This window comes from Enoplosus armatus, chromosome 22 (genome assembly GCF_043641665.1).
Source record: "Enoplosus armatus isolate fEnoArm2 chromosome 22, fEnoArm2.hap1, whole genome shotgun sequence".
NCBI classification, from domain to species: Eukaryota; Metazoa; Chordata; class Actinopteri; order Centrarchiformes; family Enoplosidae; genus Enoplosus; species Enoplosus armatus.
Window position 1 is genome coordinate 8542639 of NC_092201.1, and position 14432 is coordinate 8557070.

Consider the following 14432-nt stretch of genomic DNA (forward strand, 5'->3'; position numbering starts at 1 on the left):
TGCTCTCCCTCTTCATCTACTTTCTCTCCTCCTCCGTTTAAACGCTTTGTCAGAACAAGGGAGGAACAAGACACAGAAGGTAACAGAGGAGGAGCTGTCACGATCTTTCTCAAGCTGACGAGTCAAAACTCCACCAAGTGCTGGACTAAACCTGCGCTAAACCAGGCTCGAGGTCAGATCAGCTGCGGACGCTCAAATTCTCAATGTGCGTTTGATTTGTTTTAGATTTTTTGTGCTTTGAATGGAAATTTCCAAATTCTGAATATAGTGAAGAAAAAAACACTTCCTGAACTTAAATTAAACTCAGACGCTGCTCTAAACATCTCTCCATTCTCACCTTTCCTCAAAGCATGAATTTAAGGGATGCAAAATGATGCAGACTGCTGTCAGAAACACATCGTTTGATGTTGACACCTTCATGTAATGGCCAGCCACGCTCCCCTCTGTGTCCACCAGTTATCTCTTTATAGAGTGCCAACGTCATTTCTGTATTTCATTTGGAGAAACTGCATTGTTGCATGTTTGTATCTTCTTTGAGAGCTTGATTATTTTTTTTAATAAAAAGTTTGAAATATTTTCAGCAACTGCAGCATTAGAAGCTATTAAGAGGTGCTGTGTGGACACAAGCCCCCTCCCCCCCCAACCTCCACTGTGCCACCAGGTGATTGTGTGGCCTTGAAAGCATGAAATGTGACTGAGCCATAAGTGCCTATACACGATACCTCACAAACAGTTATTATCAGCAGCCCCACACCCTGTCAGAACCTCTTTGGCCTTTTAACATTGCACTCATGAGTCTCCTCCTTTATCCTTGAGCATCTGGCCGGCTGTCACGAGCCTACAGTCAAACACAGCAGAAAGGGAGACAAACTGTGGAGACGGCCGCCTGAATCCTTCTCTCCTCTTTGTTTCCTTTTTACTTCTCTCCTCTTGAACAGGTCAGCTTCTGTCATTTCAAACTCCTCGCTCTCCACGCTCCTCCAGTTCTTCCATCCTCCCCAGGCCGATCGAGCCCATAACACTCTCTTCTACACAGTCCAGTCCAGTCGGGCCGTGATTCAAACCAGCCCTCACCCCCAGCCCTACGTGGTCCTTAGGTTGGGTCCTCCTGGGTTGCTGACCGACTTCTGCAGAGTGTTGGTCAGATGGAAAGCCTGGAGCGGCCCCTGCCCGGGGATCTGGCCCTGTACACCAACCGTGGTGGGGTAGGGGCCCAGGGGCTGGGAGGTGCTGACAAGCAGAGGCCCAGGCTGTGCCGGGGCCTGGTGTGGGGTTGACAGGCCGTGAGCCGGACCGGACCATTGTGCGCTGTAGGCCGCGGTGGGGGTGTAGTGGATGAACTGGGGGGGTTGGGGTTGAGATGGAGTGGAGGAGGCAGGGGGGTGGCACAGGGAGCCCTTGCGGACGGCCATAGAGGTAGCGGTGGTGGGGTTTGTAGGGAGGTGGGCTGAGCCTCCGATGCTGCTGGTACACAGCTGGCTGGGAGCAGAGTACTTCCTGCTCAGACTGGCTGACTGGATAACCTGGAGAGGTGGATATTTCACATGAAGAAAGAGTAAAGTTCATTCATGCTAACACAGAAGAGTTGTTCATTTTTTCACAATTAAGCCTCTAACATTTTTCGAATACTCTGTAAGCAACTTGTGACTGAGACACATTAACCAGTTGATACTTTTACAACAGAAGCACTGGATGATCCGGCCATGATGTGATGTGCTGCTTTTTAAACTAACCTCGTAGCTGTGTCCCTGTGCTGGGGCCTGCTGCAGCTGTTTGGCACTTCTCTTTCCCTGAAAAAGTTTCACATTTAATTCAGTTTACTCACCTGTACATTACCTTATTAAACAAAAACAAACATCAGGGATCAATAAATAAAGACGAAGAAATGTTACTTCAGGAGGGTTCAAATCCCTAATTTTAACAAAATGCTTCACATTTCTCAAAAATAGCCTGGAACTTAAAATAAAGCAAGACCAAGCATTTGCTGCATTTTGCTGTTTGCATTTAAAGTGTGGAATAGTTTACCGCTTTATTAGATCATCTAATTAAACAGAAATCTTCTACAAAACTTCTCAAGACTAACTTCATTCATATCAATTCAACAGAGTCAAACTTGTAAGTAAATGTTCCTCATTTCATTGAATGTTTTACATTGTAGGAGGAAGTGCATCTCTGTCTCAGCCTCACCTGTCCAACAGTGACCCGCATTTTGTTTTCTTTTGGTTGCCTTTGGTTGTTTTTCGATTGCCAGTTTGTGGTCACTGAGCCTGTACTAGGATCTGTCTCTGCTTTCTATCTCTGACAGTCGAGACAGAAACTGATGTGCCAAGTGGATACAAGACAAACACATCAAATGCCTGTAGGTTTTGGCTGAGGTTTGTTTACTCTACCAACCACTTTGGCTTTTAACAAACTACCATTTAGAGTTCAGCTTGTTTCCTCAATCTGTCTTCTTGTCTGGTAAACTAAATACAGGAACCGGTGAGCCACTGCTGGAGGAACATTTTCTGGGTCAAAACAACATCTGCTACAGTAAGAGGGATCATAAAACTGTAGTAAACCTGTGAGAGGTTCATGGCATCTCTGGCCCAGTTGTCCACCAGTTTATGGAGGTCATCGGTGAAGGTTCCTTTCCTCTGGTGAGGGGCTGACATGTTGGGGGGCAGACACTGAGAACCCCCTTGGCTCTGACCCAAACCACCTGAACCGCTCACTGCGTTGGTGCTGTTTGTCCCTGTGGAGGGAGACGGAGAGAGGGGAGGAGAAGAGCAAAGGATGTGAGACATTGTTCAAACTACAAGATGATATTTGATGTTATCTGGATGAATGAGAATGCACTTCCTGTCTTGACCATGAAAAGGGGCCGTGACAGAGGCTGTTCGGAGCAGAGTTTTAGGGGTGGGTCAGCATGTCGACATGGTCATAAAAGTATATAGTTTAGTTGTAATGTGGAAATAATGATGACAGACGGGAACATGAGAAAAACTATGATACTGGAGCAACATTTCAAAACAGAGCATGGGCACTTTTGCCAGCAAATATGAGAAACACTGAACCTGTTTTAGAATATATCATATCAAATATTGTCAATCAAGGTTCTCTCAAGAGTCCCGTTGCTTCAGGTGAGTGACACACTGGGCAACCTGTACAGCTGACATGCCCAGCAGCGTTCACCCACAACATTTAAGAAGCAATGCTGAGCCAGTCCTGCTGTTCTCCTGTTTTGATTTATTTTTTGACCATTAGATGGCACACAAGCTCTGTAACAGCTGCTAGTTTGCTTTTTGCCAACCCTGAGCATCAACTTCATCAGAGCGAATTCACTGCAGGAAAAAAAACAAAAAAAACACACACTGCAAACTGTCTGCATATAAGTGCTGTGCTATCGTTGCATGTAGCCTTAAGTTAACATGAACTGTTATACCATACCAGTACCGTAATTATAGCATGTTCCAAGGCTGTAATTCTTTGCATTAGTGCCTCTCTACCAAGCCAATAGGAAACTAAATCAGTATATGCTGAGAGGTGAGAGGAGGAAGATTATAGAATACCTCAGCTCTTTGTTGCACACTCTGCTGGTTCAGATATTTTCACAGAATTAAAGGTTTCACTTCAACCTCCAATATTGCAGACACAGCCCTGACAATATGCATGTGTGCTTTCCACAAATATACAGTTTTAACATATTATTCAAACCAGTGAAAGAGAACATCAGGATTAATATGTTTCCTTTCTTTATTATCATTCCTTTACTTTACCTTATATCCAGACTATAGTTACATTACAAGGATCTGATGCATGTCATTTGTAGAAAAAGGCATCCCAAAGCCATGCTGACAAAATGAGCTTGGCTATTAAATATTCATGAGGGGGTGTAGTGGGGTGTATGATCAGATATCACAGGAGAGAAGACATAATATGCAGGGATTAGCAAGTAAAAACTAATCAAACAGTTGGTCTGACAAAAACTGTCATGTCATGCTAAATAAAATGGAGGAAAATAAGAATGAGGGGAAGCTGAGTCATGACTGACTGCAGCAGCATGGAATTCTGGGCAATGTAGTCAAGACCACAAGCCATGACGAGGGAGGAGAGGAGAGGGAGGGGGCAGAGTGGCTAACAGCTGTTCAGGTGTGTTAGTGTGTGTTTGAACGTGTGTGTGTGTGTGAGAGAGAGAGCTTTGGGGTGCATGCACTGTCAGTTTGAATCTGTGATGGCTGCTCAATTCAATCATTTCAGTCCTCAAACTGCTCTTTGAACCTTTATTATCAAAAACATCTTTTTTTTCTTTCCTTTTTTAAATTTTTTTTTTTTACCAAAATGTCAAAATTGAACATCTCTGTGAGTCACAGTAGCTGAAATAACTGAATTAAACTGATCTCAAATCTGGCAGGAGGATCAATGTTTAAATCTAAGGGAGAGCAGGAGGAAGCGTGGGTGAGCAAGTGCAAGGATGGAAGAGGGGATGGATGGAGGGAGGAAAGACCAAAAAGAGAGATAGTTACTACAGAGCTGGTTGCAGGGGCAGACTTTTTTCACCATCTTCCCTGTGCGGCCGGAAGACAACGATTGGAGGATTGGGAGAGAGTCAGAGTTAAACCCCGCCCACAACACCCGACAACCAAACACAATGCATCCGAGTATGAAGTAGTCAATAACACTTGGGGTTGAGTTGCCCAATAACATCTTAACACTGAGATCAGTACCTGTCACACAGTGCACTAGGATTCAAACGCTGGAAAGTGAGTAGTTTTGTACTCTTTACTGTGAGAAAGGCAGACCACAGATGTAACCTTCATACACATGGACAACTAAGATGCTTTTCTTTTGACAAGGTCAAGATATGTAGGCCACCTTCTGAGGAAGTGCAGACACCGACTTTAAGCACACTTGGTTGACAGTTACTGCAGCAGCAAAAGACCAGTTAATACTGGAATATAAATATTTAGCCAAAGCTCTTGAAGATAATACTCATGTTTAACAGTAAACTAAACCGAGTCCTTCACACTGCCTTAAAGTCTTGCCCGTCTATTGTGTCTTGAAGATGCTTTTGGGTAACCAACCCCTGGTTCTGAGTCCTCTCTACAGCTCACAGGGCCACACCAGAACTGGGTCAGTCACAGTACCCTGTTTCCAGACCTGAATCGCTGCACACACACCTCTGATTTGGTCAGCAATTTAATAGTGAAACAAAATGGCAATTCACTCTTACTTTCAGGCTAATATCAGAGCTCATTTACATGAATGAATAATGAATTTAATGCCAATGTTATCACAAGAGCAAGTTATGATCAAAAAGACCCAGGTCTGTCTCCCCCCCCCCTCCTGGCTGTGCAGTGATAGGGGAACAGGTGAGAGAGGGGGGTGAGGAAAGGGAGTAAGGGAAAGAAGTAAGGAAGGGAGAGAGGGGGTTTGAGCTGCAGAGGGTTCAGATGCATTCATAAACATCCCTTCATCAAGCACAAAAACATTGAACCAACACTACATATTATGATTATAATATGATTGGAGAAAAACAATTTCTTAATCACGGAAAAATAGAAATAAATAAAGACTGATGCACAGTATTTGAACAGAACTGTGCTTAAATGAATGAGTCATTGCAATTAATCAGGTTTAATTAAACCAAAGAATAAATCTCCTATTAAAAACAAAATTGTATGGCAGAAATCTCAAGTCATCGGGTCTCAACTTGTCTTTCCTTGTTAGTCTACTTGTTTTCACAGAGGCGAAGGTTAGAAACGGACTGTATCATCTACCTCTAACTTATACGGACTACAGATTAAATGGTCTGTATGTTGTGTGCCTGTAATGTTGCTGGCTGTGTATAATGCTAGTTGTGATGGATTTGAAGTTCATTTGACATTTGAGTTAACCGGTTGCCATGGAGCATTTGCTATAAATGGATTAAATGTAAATGCACAGCACAGTGAAGCTACTGGAAAAATCCATGTGCATTTTAGTTGCTGTTATGAAGTGTCTTTTCCACCTGTTCCACTACTGTTCATGCAATCATTTCTGGTTATACTGCACTAATGTCTATGAAATTAAAGTTATAATCCTTGAGATTTTCATGAAATCAAACCCCATTTTTGATACTATTCAAGGTCAGCATTTTTTTTTAGCAATGGTCATTCAAGGTATTTACATTCTATCATAATTTCTCTATGTGTTAGTTGTCATTGTTAGTGGCAGAGTCCGCCACCCAACCTGCCTACCTACACATTCTTTAACAGCTAATCACTTTCAAATATTGCAGGGGGGTAATGGAACAAGATGGAGCAGCCACAGTGAGCTAGTAGATGAAGAGCTGCAGGCAACAGGTTGGCAAGGTAACCAACTTCACTGTGTCCTGCTGCTGGAAAACTACTCGCTCTGTGCAACATGAAATCAGACCGCGGTTTGCTCACGGCATGATGGAAAAAGACTGACTTCTTTATCAAAACAACCTGAGTATATGTGGTTGCGCTGTAAACAGATGCAGCAGTTGCTCTTCTGTTGTATTTCTGACAATGTGGCTGCTCAAAGAGTGTCTGCTGCCCGCAGACTGCAGCTGCTGTTACCACCAGTAACCCTGGGTGTCGCCAAAACAACCAGGACTGAAATCGTAAGGATTATAACTTTAAAACAGACTAGTAATACTCAGTTCCCTGTCACTAATGTTGCTAGTTGACATAAAGTTTCATGTTATAGTATCATAGTTGCTGATTTGTGATGCTTTTAAAGTGTAACTTTAGACAATAAACACTTTTCTGTGTCCTTTCTTCCAATTATGATGCTGTTATTTTATTTTTGACAATTCTATTATTCCCCGCAGCCAAAAGTGCAGAAGGTTACGAGATGGCATGTTTATCAAGGAAGACTATGTCAAAGGAAAGAAAGAAAGAAAGAAAGAATACTGACTAAAAGAGAAAGAAAGTGGGAAGAAGAAGAAGATTAAAAAGTAAGTAAAGATGACTATGGGAAGCTCTGGGATGCATGAAAGACTACAGTGCTAACTGTCTGTGTCCTGCAGTAAGCTCTTATTTCTGATTTTCCCCTTTTCTTCTATACCTAAAAAATGGCTCTGATTTAAGATAGAAATGTAGTTTGGCTGGTCATTTTGAGCAAAGCACTACTGCAGTGAGAAAGCTATATGTAAAAGTATGTGCCTGCATGCTCAGCTGATTTCGCAATACATGTTGAAAACATGAATACATGTTTTCTACTAATTCCTGAAAAGCTGACATTTTTGGAGACACCAGTTTTCTGCAGGATATCAGAAGCAGAGGGTCTTCCTCCATCAAAGAAGGAAACCCCTGGGAAGACAGGACGACCGTGACTTGATAGATATAGGAGTAAAAAAATAAGAACAAAAAGTAAGTAAGGACGACGGGTAAAAAGAGAAGAGCAAAGAAATAAAGCGTTACACACAAAGAGCCAAGCAGGGCGTACTCAGAAAGCGCGTCCTCCTGCCGCCAGGCTTGAAGGCCAAACGCTCCGAACCCCAGCTGAACTTTACACAGCCTGAAGAGAGGGAGGAGGGAAGGAGAAGGAGGAGAAAAGAGATGAGGAAACAGAAAAGAGAGTGCAGAGAAGAGAAGGGAAATGTAGAGAAAGAGGTGAAGAAGATAAAGGAGGAGAGATCAACAAAGAGACAGAGGACAGAGAAAAACAGGGACAAGAAGGAAATAGAGATGGACAAGACAAGAGAAAGACAGAAAAGGTATAGATGAGAGGGAAGGAAAGAGACACAGGTGAAGGAATACAAAGAATGTAACAGTCAGTTGGCCATCACACTGCTTTACACAGAGAGAGAAACAGACAGAGAAAGATAGAAGATGTGAGAAGTGTCTTGTTGTGAGGGAGTGAAGTTAAACCAACTGCATGCATTTGTGTTCGTCTGTATGCAAAGTATTTCTTGTGTTGTGGGGAAGCTGATGAGGTCTGCTGAGGGTTCACTGTCGCATGCCTACCTGGGGTGGGAGCACACAGGCTGGGCACAGAGAGTGCCGCCTCGCTGGTGTAGGCCGAACACAGGTTGTTGCTGGAGGGAGAGGGTTTGAGTGGCTGGAGCATTGTGCTGCTGCCCGAATCGGCTAGTCCTCCTGGGGCTAACAGAGCCAGCTGGCCGGGGTACATGGTGGGGACGCTCTGGGCAGATAAAGTGCTGCCTGGAGATAGCACAAGGCATAGGCAGGAGAGGACAGGGCAGGAACGACGCACCACAGAGACCAGAGACACGCAAACACACACACACACACACACACACACACACACACACACACAGATAATGGACAGATGAGACACCCGTCAACCCAGACATTTACATAGACACCCCCACACACACAACCACACAGAGAAAGACAGACAGGGAAAGCAGTCAGAAATGTTCAAGCTCTGAGCCTGCTTCAGCGTACACCCACATGCACGTGTAACCAAGCAGATAAACACACACACACACACACACACACACATATGTGCACACAGATGCATAAACACAGAGACGGTGTAACGTTAGGGTAAAAGTTTTTGATCATCGTTTAGTGTAGTGGACTTCAAGGTTAAGGTGAATATTTTGGTAGGTGGTGCAGAGTTAAATGATCAGTTCAACCAAATTACAAAAAATATATGCTTTCTCACCTTCCTCAAGTGGTATCTAGCTATTCGGATATTTTTGGTTCCATTCGTCCATGTTTTGGCGAGGTGAATGGAATTACATTTGTGTTGCTCACAACATTCAAAAATGTAATTACAACACGACTAAGAGTCTACAGCCACGCTAGCATGCTGTGTGAGGCGGTATTTTCTGCAGGTATAGCAGAGCTTGAGCTAAATGCAAACGTAAACATGCTAACATGCTCATAATGCCAATGCTAACATGCTGATGTTTAGCACGTAATATTTACCATGTTACTTTAGCCTGTTGCATTTGCTAATTTGCACTAATTAGCACATTAGCATTAGTTTTTTCCTTTGTATAATTTCCCCCCAGGGATCAATAAAGTATTTCTGATTCTGATTCTGATTGCAGGTTTTTTTAAACCAAAGTAGTGGACAAATGAAATCTGCGGGTTATCCTGAGTGTCTGAGACATTGTTTCTGAATAGAGATATTGCTGTTGTATTTCTTTACCTGTCAGTTTTTTGTGCTGTGAGCAACATAAATAAAATTGTATTCACCAGCATTGTGTTGGAGTGGAAGCAGAAATCTTAGAGATGGATACAAATAAAACCAACCACTGTCTGGCTAGCTACCACAAGAAGTAAGTAAGAAATGATGTTTCTTTGGACTTTGGGTGAACCAGCTCTTTAATATAAATGTTTAAACGAGAGCCTACCTGGCTGTAACGGACTCTTGCTGCCGTGCGTTGAGCTCGTTCTGGACGATTTGGAAGATTTGCTTTTGGTGGGTCGTCTCCGCCTGCCAGTCAAGGCTATAACTGGAGGGAGCACTGCAGCTGGAGGAACCTGCAACAAGACCAAAAGAAGAATGGCTGCTTGCTACGTACTGTATGTGATGCCGTTTATAGTGTCTGCACTGATGTAACCAAGGTGAGTTACCTTTCCCAGCTTGGTAAAGAGACAGTCTATTTCCTCCTTCTGGCGGGAGTGGAGGGCCTGAATCTCACGCATGTGCCTGGTGGTAGAAAGAGGGAATGAAAAATATGAGGACTAAAATATTTACAGGCAAAAGAAAGAAAGAGATGGTGAGGGTGAGGAAGCAAGGAGAGAGGAGGAGGGTCTAGTTTTCTACAAAGCGCTGAACATCCTTTTTTCATGAAAAGAGGAACAAACAAGGGAAAAAAGTAATGAAGGAAAGTGGCTGGTTAACCTCATTCTTGAGGGTGAGGAAAGAGGAAGAGCAGAAAAGAGAAGCAGCCTACTATTTTGGGGGGCACAGAGGGAGAAGTAAGAGACGAGAGCAAAATCTGGTTTTCTTCAAAGCAGTTAATAAAGACGAGGTGATGGAGAGGTGAAAGAAGAGTGTGTTGATAGAACAACAGAAGTGTCTTTCTCTGAGATTTCTGAGAAGAGAGAACTTACTTTTCTCTGAGATTTCTGAGAAGAGAGAACTTACTTTTCTCTGAGGCGGGTGACTTCCCGTTTGAAGTCTTCATCCTCAAATTCGGAGTCGTTGTCACTGCTGATGTAGGAGTTATTGAAGGAGTTGTTGTTTAGACTCGGCAGCGAGGCTTTGTGAGCAAAGTCTGGACTCAAAATCGGATCAGGTTCACTGGGTCCATTAGCAGCCCGGGCAGCGGGCGGAGGGGTTTGCCTGGACTCCACACTCTGCTCCTGGGCACGACTGACTGAGAATCTACCAACACGGGCCTCGGGGTTGGTGGTAACCTGAAATAAAAGAACAAAATATTGGATGAAATAATGAGTGAATGGAAATACCTTGTGTAGTTTGTGTAGAACCTGTAGCAAAGAAACCTTTATTACACTACAAGATCCAAAACAGAAAACAGGAAATACCTGGAAGCGTCCGATGGTAGTGGTGGGCTTAGGAGAGGGGCAGGGTGAAGTGAGGGGGGAGGGGTGGTGGGACCCTCCCAGAGTCCTTTGGGGGAGTCCGTCCACAACATCTCCTCCTTGTCCTCCTCCCCCTCTCAGAGGAGACGAGGAGTCCTTGTGCAGTGTATTCTCCGGGCTTGAGAGACTGGAGGAGGACGATGAGGAAGAAGATGAGGAGGAGGAGGTGGTGGAGGAAGATTCAGTGCAGGCCGGGCGTTTGACAGGAGACTCCTCAGTAGCCAACGACACCTAAACAGAGAGAAGAGGGAGATAATTTTAAATACACAGGAAAAACAGTCCGGGGGAATAAACTTCAATCGAGCAACAATTCCATTACGTCACCCTCAGACCCATGGCAAAGGAAATGCGTAGGCACTCATGTATTTTACCTGAAATCTTCCCAGTTTAATTCCAGCACCAGGAGAGGACACAGCGTCGTCCTCCAGAGAGCAGGGAACTGAAAGACAAATGTTACAAATGTTAGACAGACGGATCAAACACAGATACATAAGTATATCAATATATTTATCAATATACATACTTGGTCCCGCTGAAGGTATGCCACTGTGAGAGGCCTGGTTAGCATGGAGAGAGAAGAAGACGGGTTAGTATTGAGCAGTGTCATTGAATTAGAACAGTGTGTACAGTGTCAGTACGAGTTAACAGAATAATATCCAAACGTGTGTGTGTGCTTACCTGTGTGTGTGTGCTGACAGGAACAGTCTCTGGGCTCAGTGCTCTCCTCAACTGAGCATCCAGGTCTTCCAGAGGCTGCTGGGACTAGAAACAGACAACATACACTTTCATATACACACACAGAAAAATAGGCAAACACACACAGGCTTGAAGCTGATTAGCAATATAAGCTAAAAGAACACACTTATTGCTACTCAGGCTGGACTATAATTCTGATCTTTTACTGACATTCAACAGATTTTATCATTTCACAAATTGTTGTTGTCTAAATTAATGATTCCAGGCATTATTCGGCCAAATTTAACAAAATCCGACCCCTCTCCTGTGCCATCACACAGAAACACAGGTAAAGTGATGTAGAGGGCATGCAAGGTATTCTGTTCTCCTGAGCATTTTAACTGCAATTAAAAAAGAAATCACTAAAATCAGATCCCTTGTGAGCTTCGACTAGCGGGATTATCTTAATCAAAGAGGACAAGTCTCGCCCATGAGAGTTACATAAGGCACGAGAAGTGAATGTCGGCAACGCGACAGGTCAGACTTTTCATACAAGTCATATCTCACTATTCAGTGGTTAAATGGAAGGTCTATTTTGAGACGGCAGCATTCACAGCCACAACAAAACAGTCTGGAAATTAAAGTCAGTCCAGTGTCTTCTCTGCCCTTAAGTACTCAGCTCTCAGCCTGTCTGCCTGCCAACTCTGTCTCTCTCTGTCCAATTGTGTTTCCACATCTCTCACCCTTTCTCTTACCCAGCTTCTCTCTGATCCTACTTTCGTTTATCCTCAATCATAATTCTTCATTTAAAGTAAAGTAGAGGCAGTTCTTTGTAGTTTAATGTTGAGTTCTCATTTATTCAGATGTATATTCAGTTGTCTAGGATGTTATCTTCTTCTTGAGAGGGGTTTATGATGGTTATGAAACGTAATCTCTGTTTCTCCTTCCAGTATTTTGTCACATAGGTTACTAGCTATTAAACTATTCAAAATGCATTATGAATTAAATGTCTTTTTGCACAGCAGAAGCACTATTTATACACAACAGATCCGACATGGAACATACTCATAAGCATTACAGGCTCAGTTTGAATACAGCATTGCATTGCAGTGGAAATAAAAGTCTATAAATGAGCAAAAAAAACACCTGTGTTAGACAAGGTCCAGGGAAAGATGGCAGGAGTTCTGAAGGAGGAGAACTGGCCTAATCCCAGAGAAAGAGAGGTGATGAGAAGACAGAGTGGGAGAAAGGAGAGAGAAAAGATTTGTAGAGGAGGTTATGAGAATTGTGTTCATTGTGGAGAATGTTAAGAAATAAAGAAATTTCCATGCCCGATGAGTTGTAAGGAAAGTGAGTAGAAACATCTCAGAACACATATAATTTCTAAAGATTCAATTATCTGTGACGTCTTAACCTTTAAAAGTCAGTACGCTAAATTACCAGGGCAGTTTCTCCTAAAAACAAACACTGGTCTGCCTGCTGACCACAGAATTAAATACATACAGAAGTGGGTCAAAAAAGTCTAGAGCAAAAAAACTCACCGGTACCCTGGATAAGGGGGGTTTGGATGGAGTGGTCTGGCCAAAGGAAGAAGCAGGGGCGACTGTAGAAGCTGAAATCATAAAGTCAGTAAGCAACATTATTAAAATACAAGTTAACTGACACTAACACATATGCAGAAACACATATTTATACCTACCAATCTGTGCAGGGATGGAAATAGGTGTTCCAGGGCCCTGGATTGGAGCAGGTGACCCCAGAGCTAGGCTGGAGGGGGGCTGAGGGGGATTGGCTGGCTGGCTGGTGCCAGGTGTTGTGACAGACGTGCTGGAAGTAGAGCACGGGCCCATTGGGGATGAGGTGCCTGCCACAGGGGCTCCAGAGGCAGGGTCAGCAGCTAAGACGTCTCCCTGGGAGGATGGCACCCCTCCACCAAGGTCCATGAAGAGAGACCGCAGCTTCTTCTCCAGGGCTTGGATGTCGTCCGGCTTGCCTTGAGACTCAGCGGATGCCTCACACCTGAGAAAGATATCAATGAATGTTTTGCAAAAGAATAAGTGAAGAAGAGTATGAAACTGGGCAAGCAATCCATGCCAGGTTTTAGTACTTGACAGTTTTTGAGACTCAAACCTATAGACTAATTTCAGTCGGTACCAAAAAAGTAGTCCGGTACCCAGTCCTAAAGAGTAAATAAAGTGAAAACCACCCCTCACCTTGCATCACATTCCCCACAGTGTGTGTGCGTCTGCCCAGGCAGTGCTGCTGTCTGTGGCTGGGAGTGGACCAAGGTTGGTTGGACTGAAGGAACATTGGTGGTCACTGGCTGGAGCCCCACAATGGTGGAGGAGGAGGGGGAGGAGGAGGAGGGAGGGGGAGTGGGGTGGGAGGCTAAAGAGGGAGCGAGCTGGGGGCCTGGAATGGCAGTAGTGGGGATGACAGAAGAGGAGAGGGAAGGAGTAGAGGAGGAGGTGGGAGAGACTGACGGATGATCAGAGGAGACTTCACTGGCATTGAGAGTGGAGGAGGGAGGGGAGGATACAAGGGGAACAGTCTGGGCTGGAGGAGGGGAGGTGAGCATTGTTGGCGGGATGCTGGCGGGTGGTAGAGTGGAAGGTACTGAAGTAGCAATGACAGCAGGAACAGTTTGAGACTGAGGCTGGCTGAAAGCCTGGTGCTGAATTTGTGCTTGCCCCTGGACCTGCACCTGTCCCTGGGGTTGGGACACAGCCTGTGTCCCCGGCTGTGAAAGTACCTGTGACTGAAGGACGTTCTGATTCACCACGGTAGGAGGAGGGGAGGAAGAACAAGGAGGGCTGAGACAGACAGCGGGCACAGAGGAGGGGGTGGAGGGGGCGGAAGGGGGAGGAAGAGAGGGCTCCAAGACCTGCTCCTGTGCCTGGTTTAAATTAGAGGGGACAAGTCCAGCAGACGCATCCACAGTAGGAGTGACTGTGCTAGCCTGTGAAGGGACAGAAGCTGCTGCAGGCTGCAGAGGAGGATGGGTGGAGTGGATAGAAGCTGGGGCGGTGCTGGGTCCAGCATCAAACTGATTCTGGTTCTGTCTAAGCTCAGAGAAGGCTTGTTGTAAGCTGACTGCTCCGGCAGACTGGGACAACGCCAGACCTTGGCCTGGAGTCTGAGATGGAGCAGGAGCTGAAGCTGGAGGAACTGGGAAAAAAAGAAACACCGTTTTAATCCCCAAAGTCCGTCCTGTTCACTGTAAGATAGTCCTTGAATGAC

General features: G+C 44.6%; 1 protein-coding gene across 1 annotated transcript in view; it reads right to left on the reverse strand.

Moving 5' to 3' along the window:
• Nucleotides 1-1082: 1082 nt before the first annotated feature.
• The window catches only part of wnk1b (WNK lysine deficient protein kinase 1b), a 79685-nt gene continuing 66335 nt past the window's right edge, over nt 1083-14432 (reverse strand). Inside the window, exons 23-39 of the mRNA XM_070929360.1 lie at nt 13406-14345; nt 12892-13211; nt 12734-12795; nt 12339-12395; nt 11214-11279; nt 11041-11074; nt 10889-10956; nt 10461-10748; nt 10060-10331; nt 9543-9618; nt 9320-9449; nt 7956-8153; nt 7414-7506; nt 4506-4547; nt 2562-2734; nt 1734-1790; nt 1083-1523 (exon numbers count right to left, since the gene is read on the reverse strand). Of these exons, the coding sequence (XP_070785461.1) occupies nt 1083-1523; nt 1734-1790; nt 2562-2734; nt 4506-4547; nt 7414-7506; nt 7956-8153; nt 9320-9449; nt 9543-9618; nt 10060-10331; nt 10461-10748; nt 10889-10956; nt 11041-11074; nt 11214-11279; nt 12339-12395; nt 12734-12795; nt 12892-13211; nt 13406-14345 (3317 nt within the window). The remainder of the gene's footprint in view (nt 1524-1733; nt 1791-2561; nt 2735-4505; nt 4548-7413; nt 7507-7955; nt 8154-9319; nt 9450-9542; nt 9619-10059; nt 10332-10460; nt 10749-10888; nt 10957-11040; nt 11075-11213; nt 11280-12338; nt 12396-12733; nt 12796-12891; nt 13212-13405; nt 14346-14432) is intronic.